We start from the raw sequence: 21,691 nt of genomic DNA, 5'->3' as shown, positions 1-21,691 counted from the left end.
ATTGCAGCCTGATTGGCCAGGGGAAAGGATGTCGAGCCCCCCCATTGGCCAGCGGGGATTCTGTTCCAGGCCCTAAACCCCTCCCAGAACCTTATATACCGAAGGCTCCTTTGCAAGTCCCACCAGAGCAGAGCGGAGGGGGTTGAGCAGCAGCTGGGAAGGCGTGGGATGTTTTCCTCTGCCGGAGGACAGAGCCGGCAGTGTGGGAGTGCTGCTGCTGTCCAGCTGCTTCTTCGGGCTCTTCCCAGCCGTGCTACGAGAGCCGCCTCGGGGCAGTGTGGCGTGGCTCTCCAAGGCCTGGCCCCTTGCCTCTAGCGGACCCTGAGGCCGGGCCTGTGGTTGGTGGGGGGACACCGTCGCCATGGCCTTCACCATGCTGAGACCCATGGCCGCCCACGTGCTCTACCCAGATCTCAACCAGCTGTCGGAGGAGGACGAGGAGAACCGGAGCGAGAGCGACGCCTCCGACCAGTCGTATGGCTGCTGCGACGGCCAGCGCAAGGTAGCCCGCAAGGCCGGGCAGGTGGTGGTGGTGAAGCAGCGCCAAGCGGCCAACGCCCGTGAGAGGGACCGGACCCAGAGCGTCAACACGGCCTTCACGGCCCTTCGCACCCTCATCCCCACGGAGCCGGTGGACCGGAAGCTCTCCAAGATCGAGACGCTGCGCTTGGCCTCCAGCTACATCTCCCACCTGGCCAATGTGCTGCTCCTGGGCGACGGCTGCGAGGATGGGCAGCCCTGCTTCACCGCCATCTACGGGCCTAAGGGCGAGGTGGAGGCCACACAGCCCAGGAGCATTTGTACGTTCTGCCTCAGCAACCAGAGGAAGGGGGTAAGTCCCTTGGCCTGGGCTGCACCATCTTTCCTTTCTGCAAAAGAGAGGTAGCCAAGAGTCAAGCAGACCTCGAAGCCAGGTCCTCAAAGCAGGCAGCCCTACTCCCTTATTCTAGATCGGTGGGAGCTTGAAGCAGTTGTGAGGGAAAGGCACCCTCTCTGTGCATGCTCAGAGATACTCTTCTTTATGCTCGCTTCCTGTGTTGCAAGGCAGAGTTCCAGCCTTCGGAATGATCCTCTATTTGAAGGGCTGTCCTGTCCAATTTCAGTTTAAAAGAACTGTTGTTCATCCATAGTTAGCACCTGGACAGCAGACTGAACAGGAAGGCACACAGGTCACCTAGTCTTCCCCTCTACTGGTCTATTTAAATTTAAATGATAATGATTATTTCTAAATTTGCAACCCTACATATACATTGGCATACATAATATTATGCAAATCGTTATCCTCTTTTGTCCTCTTTTTTGGTGAGGCATTTCCTCTTTTTTGGCTAAGCGACCACCCTAGTTATGGGTACTCAGCAAATGTTGAATAGGAGGAGGTTGCCCAAGGGGTGACTGGATTCCAAACAGCATGCAAAGGAGCCTTGGCTTAGGCAAAGAGCAAAGAATAGGCTAACAAGGTTTTGTATTTATTTTATGTATTCAAAAAGAGGGGGCTGGGCTCAGTCTTGAATCAAGTAGTAGTAAAAGAGAGGGTACCTCTGGACATGTGCAGAACGCCTTTCTGTTTAACCAGGGATTTCACCAGGTAGGGATCAAAAGTTTCCAGTTAGAATGTGTGACTTCCACAAAGGCTTTCTCCTGCAACGCCTCTCACTTGAGAAACTAAACTCTCCAGGTCCAGGGAAGGTCAACATTATTTCTATTTACTGATGGGGGAACTGCGGCTGGGAGACAGTGGCTGGCCCATGGCTAACTGATGAGTCCAGGTTCTGCAGCTTGGGTCAAGCCCACTGCTCTGTGACCAAAACAAACAGTGGACAGCAGAACTGTGACTGTTTCGTAGGGAGGGGGAGGAATCTGAAGGCCCTTAAAAATCATATTCATTCTTGTTAGATCTGAACGTTTGCATGTGACAGTCCGTTTCTCCGCCCCTGCCTGCATGTTCCCAACACAAAATGATGACCAACTGGCCCAGATCAGACAAGGCTCACGTCCCCTGCTGGCCATCTTGAGCTGGATGCGGGCCTTGCACTCCTCTCTTTTTGGGGGAGGAGGCGGCCTAGAAGTCTAGCAGCAGCAGTTAGCCATGACAGCTATTTAGAACAGCCAGATTCAGAGGAAGTCTACCAGTTACTCAGGAGGAGGGGGAAGCATGGGGGGGGGCTTCTTCACACCTTTCTTTGTGAGCTTCCCAGAGGCATCTGGTTGGCCACTGTGCAAAACAGGATGCTTGACCAGATGGGACTTTTGGTTTGATCCATTAAAGCAGTTTCTCTTTCTTTCTTTCTTTCTTTCTTTCTTTCTTTGTAGTAAATGGAACCCCTCAAATAACTTAGCCCAGCCTTCCCCAGCCTGGTGCCTCCAGACATGATGGGGCTTGTAGTCCAACAACCCCCTGCTGGCTGGGAACAATGGGACTTGTAGTCCTACACCTCCACAGGGTGCTGGATTGGGAAAGGCTGGTTTAGCCTAATTCGCATTTCCACAGATTTTGATGCATATTCCCTTCCTGATCCTAATTGAGTTCTTACTTCCACACCATCCGGAGGAAGAGTTGATGGGGGGATTAGATGTGAGCGTCAAAAGGGATTCCAAGTCATGTTACAGGAAAAGCCCATGTGTTGTTTCTTTGCCATGCTGTGGTGATCTCATATATTTTATGTACAGCTTGAAGGAGAAGGGCGGACAAGGAATTTTTCCTCAGAAGCCTCAGCCAGTTATGGCTTGCAGGCATCTGTTTTATGCTTTTTTGTGTCCATGTCCACATGCGCACACACTGGTACACACATGCACACACAACTCCAATATTACAGAAAAGAAGTGGCTGGAATGCTGAGGAAAAGCAGGACTCCAATAGATGGTGCAGCTGTAACACCAAACCATGGTTTGCTGTAGCATCTGGTTTGAAAGCCACAGCTTCAGCAAACTGTGGTTCATTGTTACCATGGTTCTGGCCTTGAAGGTCAGGGTGTGTGTGTGTGTGTGTGTGTGTGTACAGGGGACCTGGGGATTCTTTGGGAAGATGGGTAGAGGAAAATTGAACAAATCGTGGTTTGTCTATACATCTGGAACACAGAGCATGGTTTGAGCATAAACTATAGTTAGCAGCACAAACCCTGGTTTGGTGTTATGTCTGAATCAATCTATCCATTCAGTAACGTGAAAACAGACTTTCCAAGATGCCAGGGCCCTAGTCTGCTATACATTCATCCCCTCTGACCTGTGTGCCCTTAGCCCTAATCCAAGGACTGTCAGAGCCAGTCATGGTTGCTGTACATACTCAGAGCGATAGACCCCTCTCCCCCCTTCTTTCTTCTATTTCACATGGAGCTAAACATGAGTGTGCTTTCACAACTGGTTCACCTCAGTCTTGAACGGTCCTCATGTCAAAATCAGCCAGGAGCGGAGGGTTGCATCTTGTTTCAGAGAGTAGTAAATTTTCAAACAATCTTAACGAAGGGGAGCAAGGATTGCGAGGAGGATTTTGTGGCCACTGTAACAGATTTTCTAGGGGAGGGGATGCCAAGAGCATGGAAAGAAAACAAAACTTGGTATGAAGACTAGAATACGGACAGGCCCAGGCGTAGTTAAGCAGGACTCTTGTCTGTAAATGAACTGTTCATTTACAGTTCATTTACAGACAAGAGTCCTGCTTAACTACGCCTGGGCTTAAGTTCATTTCTTAGTTAAGTTCATTTCTGAACTTAATTTATTACATGCATCCACTGCTTTTCAGCCAAGCTCGGCCCCTAAAGCAGCTTGCAATTAAGATCACTACAAAAGGTATAATATAATGAAGGATGTGTTGGTGGGTCTGGCAGTCCCTTCTTAGGGACTGCTGTTCTGGTTCAGTATCAGGCGGCTTCCTTTCTCTACAGGGGGAAATTCTGTTCCCCTCCTGATTTGGGCTGGCACAGCTTTGTGCCAAGCCAACCTCCTTAGTGGACAAGGACTCCAGAGGTGCAGAATTGCTCATAGCAGACGGGAAGGGAGTGTTTTCTTTCCCTGCATCTGCCAGGATGGAATCCCTTCTTGCACTGGGGTCAGGTCTCCATGGCAGGGTCACACCAGCAGGTGCCTCTCTGAGCCATACATCACCCTGTGGCAGCATCCTGGGCTCTGTAAAACTGGGCAGGTTAGGCAGCTACCTCGGATGGCATTAATTCAACGGGGAGGGGAACCTATTTGTAGCAGCATGAGACTCTACCACTCCCCCCCCCCGACACACACACACACTCATTAATTTATTCAAAGCATTTTTATTCCGTCCTTCAGTCAAAAGACCCCCCAGAGTGGCTTACAAGAATCAATAATTAGACAGTCCATGCCGTGAGGCTCACAGTCTAAAAAGACACAAGACACAAGGAAAGGGATTGAGATGGAGGAGGAAAGAAAAATGGCATGATGGTGATGCATGATGAACTTGCCCAGGTGGATGGGAATATACTGGTTGAGCTCAGGTTGTCCTGTATCTGTTGTATACTGGTTGAGCTCAGGTTCCCCTGTTCTATACTGGTTGAGCTCAGGTTGCCCTGCATCTGTTGTATACTGGTTGAGCTCAGGTTCCCCTGTTCTATTATACTGGTTGAGCTCAGGTTCCTCTGTTCTATACTGGTTGAGCGCAGGTTGCCCTTCATCAGTTGTCCTTCTGGGCTGGCTTTTCTGGCTGGTTCCTCTTTTCTTTCTTTTCTTTTTCTCTTCCTTTGAGTTCAGGCTTAATTTGTTTCTTCTCTCATCCCCTCAGATGTTCCATCAGAAGATGTTTCATCAGAAAGCCTTCTGGTAGCTGTTGAGGGAGGGATTTTCATAGAGAGCCAGCCCAATTTTCTGGTGGGGGCTGGCTCTCTATGAAAATTAAAGTGTGCCCCCATGGCCTTGGATATGACAATGACATGGGTGTATGTTACACTCAGTTCTCCATGCCCTATCATTAGGCAAAGTGGTGCAGCTCCCTCAGCCATTCCTCCTGAGCCCCCCACCCCGGCCAGTTATGATCAGGCTGTGCAAGTATATCCTCAAGGATAAATGCAGCAAAAAAAGGGGCAGGGCAGAGCATGAATAAATGAGCTCCCTAGAGAGGTTCGCCTGGCACCTCTGTTATACTCCTTCCGTCTGGTGAAGACCTTTTTGTTATCTGGTACTTTAGCATTTTAGCGTCCTAGTCTTTCAGCTTTGGTGTGTTAAATCTGTATTTTAAATCTCTTCATTGCCACTAGGGTTTATTCTGGTTGTACTGTTATATTGCGGTTTTAAGTATTCACACTTACATTGTTTTATGCTGCGCTTGGTGGTTTTAATTTTTTTTTAACTGCCCAGAGGGCTTCGGCTATTGGGCGGTATAGAAATGAAATAAATAAATAAATTATAGCGAATATTGATCTCTGGTCCCTACTCAGTTCTTCGGGTTTGGGGAGCCCTTATCTTTGGCCATATGGGAAGAGGAGACAGGCTGTATAGCAGCACTGATTATGTTTGATCTATTTGTAGATCTAAAATAAATGGTTAATTTAAAGTGAATTCTGTGCATGTTCAGGGATATTATGCATCTTGACTGGTGTGTGTGGGAGAATTGCTGCTCTGCCTCAGGCAGAAATGTCTTGGGCCAACTCAGCAATTCTCTCAAGTGGCAAATAAATAAGCCAACCCTGTTTAACCTCCACAGGTCCATTTTATTTAGATGTGTTTGAATATTTGTGCTTGGGCCACTGGTATCCTGAAAAGACTTAAAATATTTGCACTAACAAATGAGCCTTTTTAGCCTACCAGTCCTTATGCATGAGAATTTGCTGCATTTCCTCTCTCTCTCTCTCTCTCTCTCTCTCTCACACACACACACACACACACACACACGTAAACTGAAACCTTGCAGTATCTTTTAGCCAGACGGGTTAGTGCATTGACACTTATGACAAAGATCAGCTTTCCCCAACCTGGCGTCGTCCAGATGATTTGGACGACAACTTCCAGCATTCCTGACCATTGGCCATGCTGGTTGAAGGTGATGGGAGATGAAGTCCAACATATCTGGATGGCACCAGGTCGGGAAGGCTCACATATATAGCTTTCTCATCTTTCTCTCTGATGCAGGAGTAACACCCAGCTGCTTCTGCAACCTTCTTAGATTAGATCTGGAGCAAGCTAACAGGGCAAAATATGGGTAATGTTAAGTGCCACTTCGCATCTAAGCTGCAGGGTATGTTTTAAATCCAAATTGCATCAGCCCAGGGGCAAAGGAGGCTGATAATTAATGGGGTCGTGGGGAAATTAACCCTTTCATCCCCTGCTGTGGTTTTGTGGAAAATCCAACACAACCCTATACATGTCTACTCAGAAGTAAGTTCCATTGCGTTCAAGAGAGCTTACTCCAATACGATTGCATCTTAAAGCTGACATGGGGGGGGGGGGATTCCCCATTAACGCCAATGGGGGATTTTCTCCCAATGCAACTACCAGCTTCAGAGGAGAGATTTCCCTCAAAACCGCGTAATGGAAGAAAAGAGTTACATTCCCCTTCCATGTCTGCTCTGACCCCATTAATTTTGCTGTTTGCATTTAAAAAAAACCCTTACATGAGATGCGTTTATGCTCAAGTATAGTTTGGCCCCGGGAAATGGTGTCACTTCAGGTTGTTTTATGGTAGATTTTTTTACATGTGACGATAAATACGTTTTTTAAGATTGTAATGGCATAAAGAGAGCATCCTTGCTGGGTCAGAGGAAGCTCCATCGAGTCCAGCATTCTGTTCCCAACAGCCTCTGCCAGCTGCTTCAGGGAAGCTCCTAGATGAGATATGAGGACAGTGGCAACATCTGGTATGACATCTGGTATGCAGAGGAGGAGGTCCCCTGGAGGTCCCCTTTAGGTGAGATGGCGAGTAGCCACCAGCTTTTTGCAAATCCCAGGCCAGTAACCCAGATGAAAAACTTCAGTGAGCTTAGGTTCAGTTTTAAAACAGGGCTCTCTAGAGATGGAATGGAATTTTGTGCAAATTCCAGAATTCATATCTGACTTAGAATGTCTAGAAACCCTTTTGTTTTTGAAAGCTGACTTTCAGGGAAACTTTTAGAATGTGTAATAGTTGTTAAGGCAGCCGTGTTAAGCTTCAGCTAGCTGAACGCATTTCTCTTGCACCTTGTGTTTAAAACCCCTCAATGCAGCTGGATCCTGGTAATGTGGGGCACAGAGGCATGAAGGGTAGGCGAGGGTGGGCACCTGCCAAGGCCCCGCACCCCAGCAGGGGCCTACGGACAAGACCTCCTGGAGTTGCTCTTCCTGTTCCCCGTTGCACCTGCTTGTTCACCTGCCTCTTGCTCTGGCCTAGATGACAGTGGTCGGGGATGCTCTGACTTGGATTCCTGCGCTGAGCAGGGGGTTGGACTCCTTGTAGGCCCCTTCCAACCCTACTGTTCAATGATTCTATGTGGTGGGGAGAAGGAGGAGCAGGAGACGCCCCTGCCCGCGTGCTCCCTGGCTCTCTGCCCGTCAAGCAAGCAAGTGGTAGCAAGGATGGGAAAGAGGACGAGGAGCAAGAACAGCTGGTGTGGTGACCATGGTGGTGAGAAGGGAGACTCACTGAGGGAGGGGGCCCATTGAGGGGGTTTTGCTCAAGCTCCCCCCATAACCTGGAGTCAGAACTGAGGCTGGGGGTGGGGGACACATTAACAGTGCAACCCTGTGTATGTCTGTTTAGAAGTGAGTCCTCTTGAGTGCAATGGGATTTACTCCCACGGAAGTGTTTATAGGACTGCAGCCTCTTCAAAATGTTTCCAGGCTACTCGAGCGAGGAGAATGTTTTCCGACTTATATCCCGCTGCTGCATTCATTTCCATTTCCCATCCTGCATTAACGTTAATAAGCAGGAAGTATTGGTATATATTGGTAGGAAGGGGACGGCAGAGGATGAGATGGCTAGATAGCATCACGGATGCAATGAATATGAACTTGAGCACGCTCCGGGAGAGAGCGCAGGACAGGAAGGCCTAGCGTGCTATGGTCCATGGGGTCACGAAGAGTCGGACATGACTGAACGACTGAACAACAACAACAAATTGGTATTTTCAGGCATCAAAGCTCTTAACATACGTTATATTTTTGTAACGGTTACAATAACCCTGTAAGATAGGTCGGTATTCCTATCCCCGTTTTGCAGATGGGAAGGAGGCAAGGCTGAGAAATTGTGGCTTGCATAAAGCCACCTAGTAAGTTCATATCTGAGGCACCACTCAAACCAGGGCTGTCTGAATTTGGAGTCCATGCACATGCAGGGGGGGCAGGGAGCCTCATTTGGTGCCTCTGTGTGTGTGGCGGGGGGGGGATGTTTTGGTGCCTGCGGTAGACAATCCCCCCATCCATGGGGCAGAGTGATGGATGCTGTGGTGCAAGTACCGTTCCTTTCAATACAGGTTTGTCCCAGGGGATTGTGTGCCCCAAGGCTCAGATGGATATGTCTCCCTTCCAGTTAAAATCCAGCGCTCTGAGGCAACTTTGCATAGTGTGGAGAATTTTTTTCTGAACACGACGCTTTTTTAGGGAGAAGATTTTCATTCTCTCTCCTAACTCTAGAACCCAACGGGTCCTCCCATGAAGCTGATTGGTGGGAGATTCAGGACAGATAAAAGGAAGGACTTCTTTGCACAGCACATAGTTAGACTATGGGATTCGCTACCACAAGACGTAGTGATGGCCACCAGCGTGGATGGCTTTAAAAGGGCGTTGGACAAATTCCTGCAGGAGAAGGCTATCCACAGCTACTAGTCCTGATGGCTGTGTGCTACCTCCAGTACCAGTGGCAGTGAGCCTATGTACACCAGTGGCTGGGGAACATGGGTGGGAGGGTGCTGTTGTGCTAATGCCCTGCTTGTGGGTTCCTGGTCAACAGCTGGTTGGCCACTGTGTGAAGAGAATGCTGGACCAGACAGGCCTTTGGTGTGATCCAGCAGGGCTCTTCTTAGGCTCTTACCTTCCTCATCTTACCTCATGGAAACACCCTAACTTTGCATCACCACTTATAATTTGCAGTTGTATCAAAGCCCTTTATCCAGAGAGGTGAAAAGAGTCCTCTAGTACCTTCCATTTCACAGATGGATAAGCAAGGCACGGGAAAGAGCAGAACCTGGATGCTTTTGTTCTTGGTGCTGATCCACAGTTTAGCGGGCAAGCTTGTTCAGTGAGCAGTTCACAGTGTTGTGCGCGTTAGTAAGCACTGTGGAGTATGAAGCAGAGACACAGGAGTTTGCAGATACCGAGCAGGCCTGCCCCAGGGCCCGCAACCAGATGTTAAGAGGAAAAGATGGAATAGCTGCACGACGCCTTTCGATTGGTAGCGTTAGGAGCCCCCACACCAGTCTGGAAGCACCCAGGATTTGCATGTGCCTTCTAAGGCATGAATTGAGCTCCCTCCATGGGGGCCCTGCCCTGCCTCCCACCCCCTGTTGCCACTGGCTCTGCACTTCCTTCCCCAGTAATCCCGACAGACCGCTGTTGTGTTGCATTGCGGCTAGAAGCAAGGAAAGCACAGTCTGTATCAGGATTGCTAGGATGTGCGTGTGTGAGAGAGAAATGCATGTGCATGCATGGATGCATGCATGTGCATGTGTGGGTACAGCCCCTGACCTCTCCACCAGCATCAGTTGCGGCCCTTGGGGCCAAAAAGGTTGTGCGCCCGCAATTCATGCCTAGAGCAGTATGCTCATAAAGCCAGTTCACAGTGGATGAAAGCGGGCACTCTATGCCACCTTAAAATCCTGCATTTAAAACGGGGCTGTCTGCTTCTGTTTTAAATCATGAGGACTCCGTTTTTCATGTGCTTCCTTTCCCCCCACCCCCTTCTCCCTCCTTCTTCCCACATCTGAGTCTTCCATTATCTTTCATGGATCTCTGCCCCCCAGCCTCTTTCCCTCCCCCTCCACAGAGCCCAAGGTAGACAGGCAAAAACGCCTGCCTAGCGGTCACCTCCACCACACAGGATGCCCATCTGCTTCTGGCGGGCATCCAGATAGGGTTGTACTCTAAATCTATGTACATCTGAAGCTGCTTTGGCCATAATACACCAGAGCAGACCCTTGGTCCGTATAGACCCGCCTTTCCTGTGTGTGTGCCCCCTAGTTATGTCGGACTAGAACTCCCATCATCCCCAGCTGCCAGGGCCCCAAACTAGGTTGGCTGGAGGTGATGGGCATTGTAGCTGAATACATCCAGAGGGCGCGCACGTGAGGAAAGCTGACATATATACCAGTACCGTCTGCTCTTAACTGACAGCAGGAAATCTCCAGGGAAATTTCCTGACTCTGCTGCCTGAGATCCTTTTACCCCCCCAAACTCCAGAGATTCAACCTGGGGCCTTTTGCACATGCCATACTGAGCAGTGTGACATGCAGCAGCAGCACTAGTCATCCTTGCACGACGGAGGGTTTTTTTTTTCTCTTAGTAGTCATGGTGGGGTGTGGGAGGGCAATTTTGGAAAAACAAGTGGAAAGGTTTTCCATTCCAGATCAGGGCCCCATGCAGTTACACTCCAGCAAACAAAACGATGAGGATCCGCTGCGTGCTACGTCTCGGACGTAGCATGTGGTTTAGCCTCATTGCACGGGACTTCCTCTGAGGTGCAGCCTGAGGGAGCTCCCAGACGTGATTTTTAGCATGCCATCACCCTGCCTCATTCACGGAGTTTACAGAGTGGGGGCGTGTCCAGATGACACTCGTAACCCTCCCGTGTTTTCCCGCCGCTTCTGTCTTTTTCCTTCCGGCTTCCGCAGAAAATCTGTCACGGGGAAAAATAGTGGCGCAAGGCCTTCTAACTGGCAGCACTAGGAGCCCTCCGAGCATAAGCACCCTTAGTTGCGCTTGAAATTAGAGGCAGAACACTTGTGCCGCATGGAGGATGTCAGCAGCCAGCGTCCCCAGCAGCAGGGCTGGGAACTCCGCTTGTTCGAGAAGATCACACTGAGCTCCGGAGACCGTTGGTCTGCTTCAATACAGAGGAACTTCCCTTGTTGGTGGCTCCGACGTCAGTGGGGCAGTGAATCCACTCTGGGTTTCAGTCAGAACCACTCAGAACTCTTAACAGTGTGGTGTAGTGGCAAGAGTGTTGGACTAGGAGCTGGGAGATCCGGGTTCTAGTCCCCACTCGGCCATGGAAGCTCACTGGGTGACTTTGGGCCAGTCACAGACTCTCAGCCCAACCCACCTCACAGGGTTGTTGTTGTGATGATAAAATGAAGAGGAGGAGGATCATGTAAGCTGCCTTGGGTTCCTTGCAAGAGGAAAAAAGGCAGGGTATAAATGCAATAAATAATAATAAAAAAAAAAATAACAGGGCTCTCCAAGGTGTGAAGCTCCTTTAGAGTTCCTCTTATAGCTCCGTTGGAGTTTTGACTGGTTCGGACCGAAACCCAGGGTGGATGCAGCACCCCCTGACATCGGAGCCCCCAGCCTCAACGGTGGGCGTGTGTGTCTGCGTCTCTCCTAAACCACCGTCATTTCAGCCATTTCCAAAGATGGATGACTTGGGACGAGGGGTGGTGGGGAAGCTCATGTTTTGTTTTGTTTTCATCCGGCAAGATTGAGAAGTCTGCTGCGTCCTTTCTTTTTTTTTTTTTACTGCTGGGAGGGAATGTGACCTTTTTTGATTTGGTAAGCTGTTGGAGGAGAAACTTAATCCAGGCCTCAGCATGGGAGCCAGCTGTGATCCCTGACTGCTCAGGGTTCCGATTATTCCCGAGCTGGCGATGACATCCTGACCTTTGCTGTGGCAACCTTCTGCGGGGCCAGAAGCAAGGCAGAAGCCTGGGGGAAGGGGCGGGAAGGGCCGAGGGCGCGCAGGCTGTCCTGGCCCTGCGGCTGAAGCGGCCATCGCTTTCTGTCCTCCACGTCTGGATCTGGACTCTCCAACATTTCGGTGAGGAATACTGGGACATGCTTGGAATGCCCTTTCTCACACCTGAGATCGCTAGCATGCACATCCACACCGTTACACGTGATCAAAGGGGCTGAGTGATAGCGTGCAGGGGCTGCCCTCAACTAGCTGCCAGCAACTGGTGCCCTAGGTGAACCATGCAATCGGCGCCCCCAAGCCCCAAGGGCAGATCTAGGCTGCCTTTACACTAAAGAAAAAACCTGCAGTCCTCCCATTGTGGAGCCTTTCAGCATTTACAGAGGGCTCTCAGACAGCGACCATGTGATTGCTGAGAGGGGAAGCCTTTAATTTTCAAGGTTCAATAGAGGTCAATGAAACAGTGCCATCTAGTGGCTGTTTTAATAGCGTAACAACCCGACAAATAGATAGTTCATTATTTCCGGATCTTTTTGAGATGGAATAACCAGGAAGTACCTCTGGATGTGCCCTGGGGGTTGACGAGGTCATAAAAACGACCCACAAACTTCCACGAGTGAGCAATCTCAATAGCAGGATAAAAGCTCCGTGTGAAGAAGCCCCTAGGCTGAAGATTTTGGTAAACTGGGAAAATTTTGCCCCTATCTTCCATTTAAATAAGAGACACACACACCCCGCCCTGTGCTGCACATCTTCGGAAGCAGAAATATTATCTATAATAAAACGCGCCCCAAATGGTTTTTTCCTTTTTTCTTTTACTAAGCACTGTATCAGCACAGAGGGCCAGATAAAAACAACCAAGGGGACGAGGACAGCTGTTCCCTCTGCGAAGGAACAGAGGTCCCATCCACAACACCCAAGGGAGCTCCAGGGACAAAGGGTCCCGGTTGCATCCTTGGGGCAACATGGCCAACAAGCCGGCAGCCCCCCCAAGGCTCAGTCCTCTGAGGGCAAAGGAAGTAGCTGCTTACTGGGGAGACTCACTCCAACTGGGAGCAGCAGCGGAGCAGGAGATCCTGCGTCACCTGATGGAGGACGGGGTCCCAACAGCGGGCAGGTGGCCTGACTGAACCCCACCATCCCCAGCCAGTCAGAAGAACATAAGAAGAGCCCTGCTGGCTCAGACCCAGGGTCCATCTAGTCCAGCATTCTGTTCACACAGTGGCCGACCAGCTGCCCACAGGAAACCCACAAGCAGGACATGAGTGCAAGAGCACCTTCCCACCCATGTTCCCCAGCAACTGGTGTACAGAGGCTCACTGCCCCTCACAGTCCCTCACTCACCTCCACAGGAGGTGAAATAGTGACATGTTCATTATTTTATTTGTGCATTTTTAAAAAATTTGTATTCCCCCCCACCCCCGAATTTGGTGCCCCATTTAACTTGGTGCCTCGGGAGACCACCTAGTTCGCCTGTATGGATAGGCCACCCCTCACTGAGTGATAGAGTACATGCGTTAGATACAGACGGTCCCAGGTTCAAGCCCCAGCTTCTCCAGATAAGGCTGGGAGAAGCCTCCATCTGAAACCCTGGGTTGCTGCCCATCAGATCAGATGATACTGAGCCAATAAAAAGTCTGGCTCAGTAGAAGGCAGCATGCCATGTCTGTGCTTCAATTGCCCTTTATTCAGAACCATAAGGACTGGAATCTTAAGTTTTAAAAGAACAAGCCTAGCTCAGTCATAGAGCACGTGCACCATCTCCAGCATCTCCAGGGAGGGCTGGGAAAGACTCCAGTCTGAAACCCTGGAGAGCCACTGCCACTCCGTGAAGAAGACTCCATACATAGATAGATAGATAGATAGATAGATAGATAGATAGATAGATAGATAGATAGATTTACAATATTTATATACCACTCCACATCCAAAAGATTTTGGAGCAGTGAACAGCAAATGGGAAAAAATAAATAAAAACACCATGTTAAAATAATTGCTGTTTTTAAAATAGAGTTCTGATAAAACCAAACTCTGACAAAACCGCGGCTGGTCATTCGAGGAAGGGTTCCTGAAATAACAGTGTTTTCAGGAGGTGCTGGAAGCAACACAACATTGGCACCTGCCTGACCTCCAAAGGCAGGCAGGGAGTTCCACAGGAAGGGGGCCACCACACTGAAGGCTCTTCTCCAGGTGGACCGCAGTCAGGCCATGGGTCCATGTGGAACCACCAGGAACGTGCTCTCCGAGGACTTCAGTGACCAGGCAGGTTGGTAAGGGAGAAGGCGCTCTCTCAGGTATCCTGGTCCCAAAGTTGTGTAGGGCTTTGTACATTAGTACTAGAACCTTAAACCTAAATGAGTTAGAATCTGGGGTCTTCAATGTGGCCAAATGTGCCTCTTGGCACCTGCAAGGCTCCCTATGCCTCCTAATTTTAATTGTATTTCTTAAGGTTTTTTTTAAAGTAAAACTGGAATGCTACAAAGTCAAGTGCTCCCCTGCGCCCCCGTGCCATGTTTAATTTGGTGCTAAACATGGGTTTGTCTGTTGGAGCTCAGACCCCACCTCTGCCTTGAAATTAGGTCTTTCAGCAAGTTACTTTTCATTTGGTCTCACCATTTTGCCTTCTGGGAAATGAGTGTTTTGTGACGGGCCACCCCCCCATGGCAGCCATTTTGTGAGAGCACTCACAACACTCTCAAAATTCCAAATATGCCCACCAGCCTAAAAAGTTTGGGGACCCCTAAGCTAGAAGGACCAATGGGGTGACTCAGTATAAGGCAAGTACCTCTACTGTATTTACTTACTCTGCAGTGGCCTGTCCTACACTTTTTTGAGAAACAAGGAGGTTCTTGTTCTTTTGGCTAAGGCTGCATTAGGAAATGCATCATTGTCCTTTGATCTCTTAGGAAGAGTTTAACATGAGTCCCATCGCTATATGCAAACTGGTAGGATGGGCTCTGTGTGGCAGTGTTTGCACATACATGTATGTGTGGGCGTGCATGCATGTGTGCTAGAGAAAGATGTATCCACACACAACTTGGATTTAACTTCTAGAGGGAGAGAACAGGGCCAGGGGTCAAGGGTCGGCATGGCCAGGCACCTGCCAAGGGCCCACATCCCAGCAGGGGCCCAGCAACAAGAGCTCCCTGGAGTTGCTCCTCCTCTTATTTATTTATTTAAAACATGGCTTGGCCACCTTTCAGGGCAGAAGTCCTCCCAAGACTGCTTTCAGCAATAAAATACATAAAACAGTTAAAGTATTAAAAGTCATAAAAACATAAAAACAACAATAAAACCAGCAACAATGTTAACAGCAGTAACAGCAACAATAGCAGTCATATCAAGAGAAGGCCAAGGTCAAATATGTTTTCAAGGCCTTCTTAAAAGCCTGCAATGACGGAGCATGGCGGACCTCCGATGGCAGCTTGTTCCAAAGGTGCGGGGCCACTGCAGAGAAGTAGGCGTGGATGAAAGTCCCTTACCTGTCGTCGAAGGACGTTCGCGGTGGGGGGGAGGGGCTTCGCTGCTCCCCCCGTGAAGTTCAGGCCGGGGGGGGGAGGCTTCCCACCTCGCCCCGGCCGAAATTCAGGCCGGGGGGGAGGCTTCCCGCCTCGCCCCGGCCGAAATTCAGGCCAGGGAGGAGGCTTCCCGCCTCGCCCGGCCACTAAAGCGAAAGTTTTTTTTTTTAAAAAAAACGCCCCCTGATAGGCTACGTGACGATTCACGTGGCCTATCACGGCTAGATCTGCAAAGTCAGCCGTGATAGGCTACGTCAATCGTCACGTAGCCTATCACGGGTGACTTAAAAAAAAAAAAAAGCGCGTATGCTAATGGCGGCCCCCATAGGGAGCCGCCATTCGCGTTCCTTATTTAGTCGCTGTAGTCTACATAAATGTTTACGTAGACTACGGCGAAAATAAGGGCAACGCAAATAGAGTTGCCCTTATTTTCTCCGTAGTCTACGTAAACATTTACGTAGACTACAGCGACCAAATAAGGAACGCGAATGGCGGCTCCCTATGGGGGCCGCCATTATCCGTACGCGCTTTTTTTTTTTTAAAGTCACCCGTGATAGGCTACATGACGATTGACGTAGCCTATCACGGCTGACTTTGCAAATCTAGCCGTGATAGGCTACGTGAATCGTCACGTAGCCTATCAGGGGGCGTTTTTTTTTTTTCTTTGATTGCAATGGCGGCGGCGGCAGCCGGTCAAAAGACCGGCTGCCGCTCCTGCCCCGCTCGAACACCCGCCGAACCGCCGGCCGGACCCGCCACCGGGAGGAACATTCAGTGAAGGTAAGTCCCGTCCCGGGGGGGGTGCGGGGGGAAACTTGTTCGGGGGGCTGAACACGTTGGCGCTCGGCCCCCCGAAGTTTCGGGGAGAAATTCTCCGCCATCCCTACAGAGAAGGCCCTTTCACATGTGATCACGCACCTGACTGCTGTCACCGGTGGGCAAATGAGAAGGGCCTCTCTTTCTGATCTTAAAGGGCGGCCAGGCTGATATGGGGGAAGGCGGCCCTTCAGGTAACTTGGCCCCAAACCGTTTAAGGCTTTAAAGGTCAAAACCAGCACTTTGAATTAGGCTTGGAAATACCCCAGTAGCCAGTGCAGCTGGCATAGTATAGGCGTTATGTGATCGAAGCACTTCGCCCCCACCAACACTCGGGTGGCCGCATTCTGCATGAGCTGAAGTTTTCTTCTCCACTGCAACCTGCTTGTTCAGCTGCCAAACTCTGGCCCAGGTAGGGATGTCAGAGAATTTCGCCATGAATCTCGGGGAGGCCGAATGCCAGCGCTTTCGGCCCCCCAAAATCGGTGGCGAAATGGTCTGCCCCCCCGCCCGCCCTCCGGGACGGGACTTACCTTTGGTGAATCTTCCTGGCGGCAGCGGCTTCGGCAGCGGTTCAGTGGTGGCGGCAGCGGCGGCAGCCGGTCTTCTGACTGGCTGCCGCTGCTGCCATTTCCAATTTAAACAAAAAACAAAAACGTGATAGGCTACGTAAAGATTTACGTAGCCTGTCACGGCTAGATTTTTAAAAAATACTGTGATAGGCTACGTAAATGTTTACGTAGCCTATCACGGCTGAGTAAAAAAAAACAACCGCGCATACGCAAATGGCAGCGCCCATGGGCGCCGCCATTTGCTTTCCTTATTTTGGCACGTCTAGTCAATGTAAACATTTACATAGACTACAGCAAAAATAAGGGGAACGCAAATAGCGTAGCGTCTACGCTATTTGCGTTCCCCTTATTTTCGCCGTAGTCTACGTAAATGTTTACATAGACTAGACGTGCCAAAATAAGGAACGCAAATGGTGGCACCCATGGGCGCTGCCATTTGCGTATGCGCAGTTGTTGTTGTTTTTTTACTCAGCCGTGATAGGCTACGTGAACATTTACGTAGCCTATCACGGCTCACTGCAGGGACGCAAACGGCAGACCCGGCTGGCCAGGATTCGGGGGGGGAGGGACGGAGCGCCTCCCCCCCGGCCAGAATTTCGGGGGGAGGGACGGAGCGCCTCCCCCCCACCTTGAATCACATTTCGTTAAAAGGTAAGTGACTTTCGTACATCCCTAGGCCCAGACAACGGTGGTGGTAGTAAGGAGAAGCAACAGATTCCACAGCCTCTGTGCTCCCTGGCTCTCTGCCTGTCAAGCAAGTGGTAGCAACGATGAGAAAAAGGACGAGGAGCGATAGCCAGTGTAAAAATGGTGGTGAGAAAGGCCCGTTGAGAGTGGCTTGCCCAAGGAACCTCAGAAGCCTGGAGCCAGCCCTAGCTGAGACCCCAAAGAGTGAGAGCCAGTGTGGTGTAGTGGCAAGAGTGTTGGACTGGGAGCCGGGAGATCCGGGTTCTAGTCCCCACTCGGCCATGGAAGCTCACTGGGTGACTTTGGGCCAGTCACAGACTCTCGGCCCAACCCACCTCACAGGGTTGTTGTTGTGAGGATAAAATGGAGAGGAGGAGGATAATGTAAGCCGCCTTGGGTTCCTTGCAAGAGGAAAAAAGGCGGGGTATAAATGGAATGAATAAATAAATAAATGCGTACTAGCGACATTTTAACAAGGCCTCGTCCAAGGCAGACGGCGGGAGGAGAGAGAGCGTGGCATGGCTTACCAGGGCGCAGAGGAAAGAGGGACTATGGTAACATGTGCAGAGGCCAGGAAGGATGAGATGACACGGAAATGGCTTGAGAGGAACCGGGTGCTTTGCTCGTGGTGCTTCTGCTGCTACATACGGGGTTGGATCCAGACTGAGTTAGTTGCACTCCATTCCCACTGAAATCAATGGCACTTAAAGTCCTGACTCACTCGTCTCATTGATTGCAATGGGGCTTCAGGGCAGCTAACTTCATTTTTGGATCCAGCCCATTGCAAGGAGTTTTCTGGGATGGGAGGAGACAAAAAAAAAAGCAACGTGTGACGGAGTGACTAGACTGTCAGAGTGGGACCAGTGAGAGCTGGGTTCGAATCCCCACACAGCCATGAAACTCGCTGGGTGATCAGTGGTGAGAGTGCTGGACTGGGAGCCGGGAGATCCGGGTTCTAGTCCCCACTCGGCCATGGAAGCTCACTGGGTGACTTTGGGCCAGTCACAGACTCTCGGCCCAACCCACCTCACAGGGTGGTTGTTGTGAGGATAAAATGGAGAGGAGGAGGATAATGTAAGCCGCCTTGGGTTCCTTGCAAGAGGAAAAAGGCGGGATAGAAATGCAATCAATCAATCAATCAATCAATCTCTTCCTCACAAGGTTGTTGTGAAGAGGAGGAGAACTATGTAAGCTGCTCTCTGCTTCTTAGGAAGAAACACAGGAGAGTGCCTTACACTGAGACAGACCAGTGGTGCCTCTAGCTTGATCTGGGCTTCACTGACCAGCAGCAGTTCTCCAGGGTTTGGCCTAGGGCTCTTCCCCAACCCTACCTGGAGATGCCAGGGATTGAACCTGGAACCTTCTGCAGGCAAACGGCAGGAGCTCTAGCACTGAGCTATGGCCATCCTGCTTACGGCGGTGCAGGGCAGAGCTCCAGGGAATTAGTCAGGAGCAGTATTCAAGGCAAGGCCAGCCACCTGATCCTGATCCTTTAGGCACCTGAGCTCCCTGGAGCTCAGTGGCCACTCAGCATCTGCCTCCAAGTCTGAGAGGGGGCTAACTATGCTTTGAGGGGAAGAGTCAATGGCCATTTCCCTCGCGGGCCCAGGATGCCCCTAATCTGCCCCCAAGGTGCCTCGACTCAGGCAGCTTCTCTGATGTTCAGCTTGGGGGACTTTAGGTCATCTTCTGAAGAGGAATCTTCCAGAGGGACATGTCAGAGAAACAGTGGGATAATTGTTATTTCTTAAATGCATACGTCTATCTCCTCCCATAGGAACCTGCCCGTAGTTTCTGACCTTCTTTGGAGATCTGTTGTATGTCCCAAGACCAAGAGCAGCTAAGCTGGTGGGAATGTGGAGCGGGTCTTTTCTCTGGCAGCACCCGGATTGTGGAATTCCCTCCCAAGGGAGCTTAGATTGGCCTCATCTTTCCTTAGTTTTAGGCAGGCCGTGAACATGTTTTTGTTTCGGGCAGCTTTTACTGGTTTGTATTTCTGCTTTCAAACCCATCTGCACTGGCCAAATTCAATAGGTACAGCTATGGAGAAACCCGTCTCGTTCTTACCTGCCCTGTAGCTGTTAAAATGAGGAACCTATCATGAAAAAAAGAGGCGCCCACCCTAATCCAGCACCACAAACATGTTTGAATACACAGGGATTCAAAGCCAGACTTTTAAGAGCTGAGCACTCAAAGCCCTCTGCCTGGACGGACAAATTTGCCAGTTTCAGTTTCTCCCACATTATCATCGTCACTATTATTATTAGTTTAAGTTCAAGTTCTTTACTTCTGGAATATTAAGAAATGTGCGAATTTTGGAAAATTCGTATCAAAAATGAACTGAAATGACACTTTCACCCATCCCTAGAACACACACAAACACACATTTCTCAATGCTGAGGCCTTTTCCCACTGCCTGTTTGCAATAGTTAGTCTGTCATGCACTGGCCTTTGAAGCCCTGTGCAAGAATCAGCTAACCAACTAACCGGATTTTTCTATTTTAAAAACTTCAGGAATGTGTAGTCTCACAATGGACCTGGCTCTCCTTGTTAGAGAACAGCTGGAGCTTGAGTTGCAGCAGTTCCGTAGCAATTGCAATCAGATCCAGCCCGAGATTTTTAAACATTATTGTAAAGATGGATAGGATGGTCACGTGCTAACACATCTTGATTCAGAAGCCAGGGCAGGGCAGGATGAGGCCAGTGCAGAAATGGATACGACATACTGAAGGTAGAGAAAAATGTTCAACAAACGTGTGAGAGTGAAGGGTTGGTTAGAATGTAGCCGTCCAGATGTTTTGGACTTTAACTCCCAGTATTCTTCACCGTTCGCTATGCTGGCAGGAGCTTCTGGGAGTTGAAGTCCAAAGCAGGTGGAGATTTATCTTCTGCCTACCCCTGTATAATGGATGGGAGCCAGGCTCAGGCACTGGTCTTTGATGGGGTAATAGGGATGTCATGAGTGCACAACAAGCGTGTTCCTATTTTCATCTGCGAAATATTAAAGAGAGCATGGGATACATCTACCACTGGCTAACAACCATGATAACTTAATGGAACTTCCATGTTCAGAGACAGTATACCAGGGGTGGGGAACCTCAGGCCTGTGGGCCAAATCCAGCCCTCCTGGGTTCCCAGTCGGGCCCTCCAGGGTTCCCCAGATGGCCACACCCCTTTCCCTAGCCCCACCCCCTTCATCCCAACCACTGATTGGTGGCTTCCCAGCTTTGTGTGTTTTTCCCGTTCAAAAAGGTTGAAATGCCCCTCCTGAGACTTCATTATTGGCAGGAAGAGCTTGAAGCTACAATTTGCTGGTATTTTGGAGAGCCCCCACCGCTGGAATGTGGCCCCCAAGAGCTTCTCTGAAATGGAATTAGTCTCTCAGGCTGAAACACCCCCTGTTTTATGCAAGCCAGTCTGTCAGCCTTAGCGCACATGCTCTGGCACACGCACACGCCCCCCCCCCCCCGTGTGCCTATCCAATATGGGTAGGATAATACAGATCTACTTTAAAGGGTTGTTGTACCTTAGGGGTGGTGGTTACAACCAGAGAACATACGCAAAGCGATTTGAACGCCATGTAAATGCTGAGCACTGTGATGGAAATGCTGACCAGGCGCCACGTTCAATGTTTTCTCTGCCTTCCTTTTAGGGCAGCCGGCGGGAGCTTGGCGGGGGAAACTGCTTGAAGGCGCGAGGGGTGAACCACCTCAAAGTGCTACGGAGGTGAGCTGAGGTTGAGAGGACCATCTGCCTAAGAAGCTGGGCCAAGGAGGGATCCACACCTTGGAAAACTGAGTTTAGTGTTCCCGACCGGGGCGGGGGGTGGGCTTCATAGACCCCAGGATGGAAAGCCCCACTGGGAAGGGGAGCCCCACTTTGTGGACTCTGAGGAGTCGGGACAGGGTGGGAGCTGTCCCCCAAATCGGACTCCTGCGCAACGCGGAGTTGTGACTGCAAAGGAGAGACCCTGCAGCCCTTCCTTGGACATCTGCCCAGCTTCCTGGAGAACGTCCCCTCCTCCAGGAGGGGAGACCAGGGCACGGGAAGGTGGAGATCCTGGGGGCGGCAGGGCTGCCAGGGCGGGTGGCAAGGCCTCCTTTCTGCAGGACAATATTGGAGCAGAGCTTTATCGCGATGGAGCTTAGGGCTGGCCTGTGTGATCACTGTGGCAATTATTGTTATTTCTTCATTCAGCAGGCTTGAAAATAAAGATATTTTTCTCATCCCCGCGTGACTCTCTTTATCGCCTCCCCTAAGCCAGAGGAGTCGGGTCTCAGGCCCGCAGACCAAACCCAGCATTCCCCAGATGGCCACGCCCCATTCCC

The 21,691-nt window shown here is 50.4% G+C and overlaps 1 protein-coding gene across 1 annotated transcript; it reads left to right on the top strand.

Moving 5' to 3' along the window:
* Positions 1-124: 124 nt before the first annotated feature.
* TCF15 (transcription factor 15) lies at positions 125-21,591 on the top strand. Its single transcript, XM_084848431.1, has 2 exons — positions 125-832; positions 21,016-21,591. Exons 1-2 carry the CDS (start codon positions 362-364, stop codon positions 21,091-21,093), a joined length of 549 nt encoding a protein of 182 aa, XP_084704557.1. The 5' UTR covers positions 125-361; the 3' UTR covers positions 21,094-21,591.
* Positions 21,592-21,691: the final 100 nt, after the last annotated feature.

The sequence above is a fragment of the Heloderma suspectum genome, chromosome 4 (assembly GCF_057233095.1).
Source record: "Heloderma suspectum isolate Gila_16-S chromosome 4, 16-S_ref, whole genome shotgun sequence".
Taxonomy (NCBI): Eukaryota; Metazoa; Chordata; class Lepidosauria; order Squamata; family Helodermatidae; genus Heloderma; species Heloderma suspectum.
This window is presented reverse-complemented; position numbering and strand designations above follow the sequence as displayed.

Bases quoted from the DNA above. Each gene is read 5' to 3' on its own strand.
- TCF15 (XM_084848431.1), top strand. From the start codon at position 362: ATGGCCTTCACCATGCTGAGACCCATGGCCGCCCACGTGCTCTACCCA. The intron at 833-21,015 runs GTAAGTCCCTTG...CCTTCCTTTTAG, and splicing joins TCAGCAACCAGAGGAAGGGG to GGCAGCCGGCGGGAGCTTGG.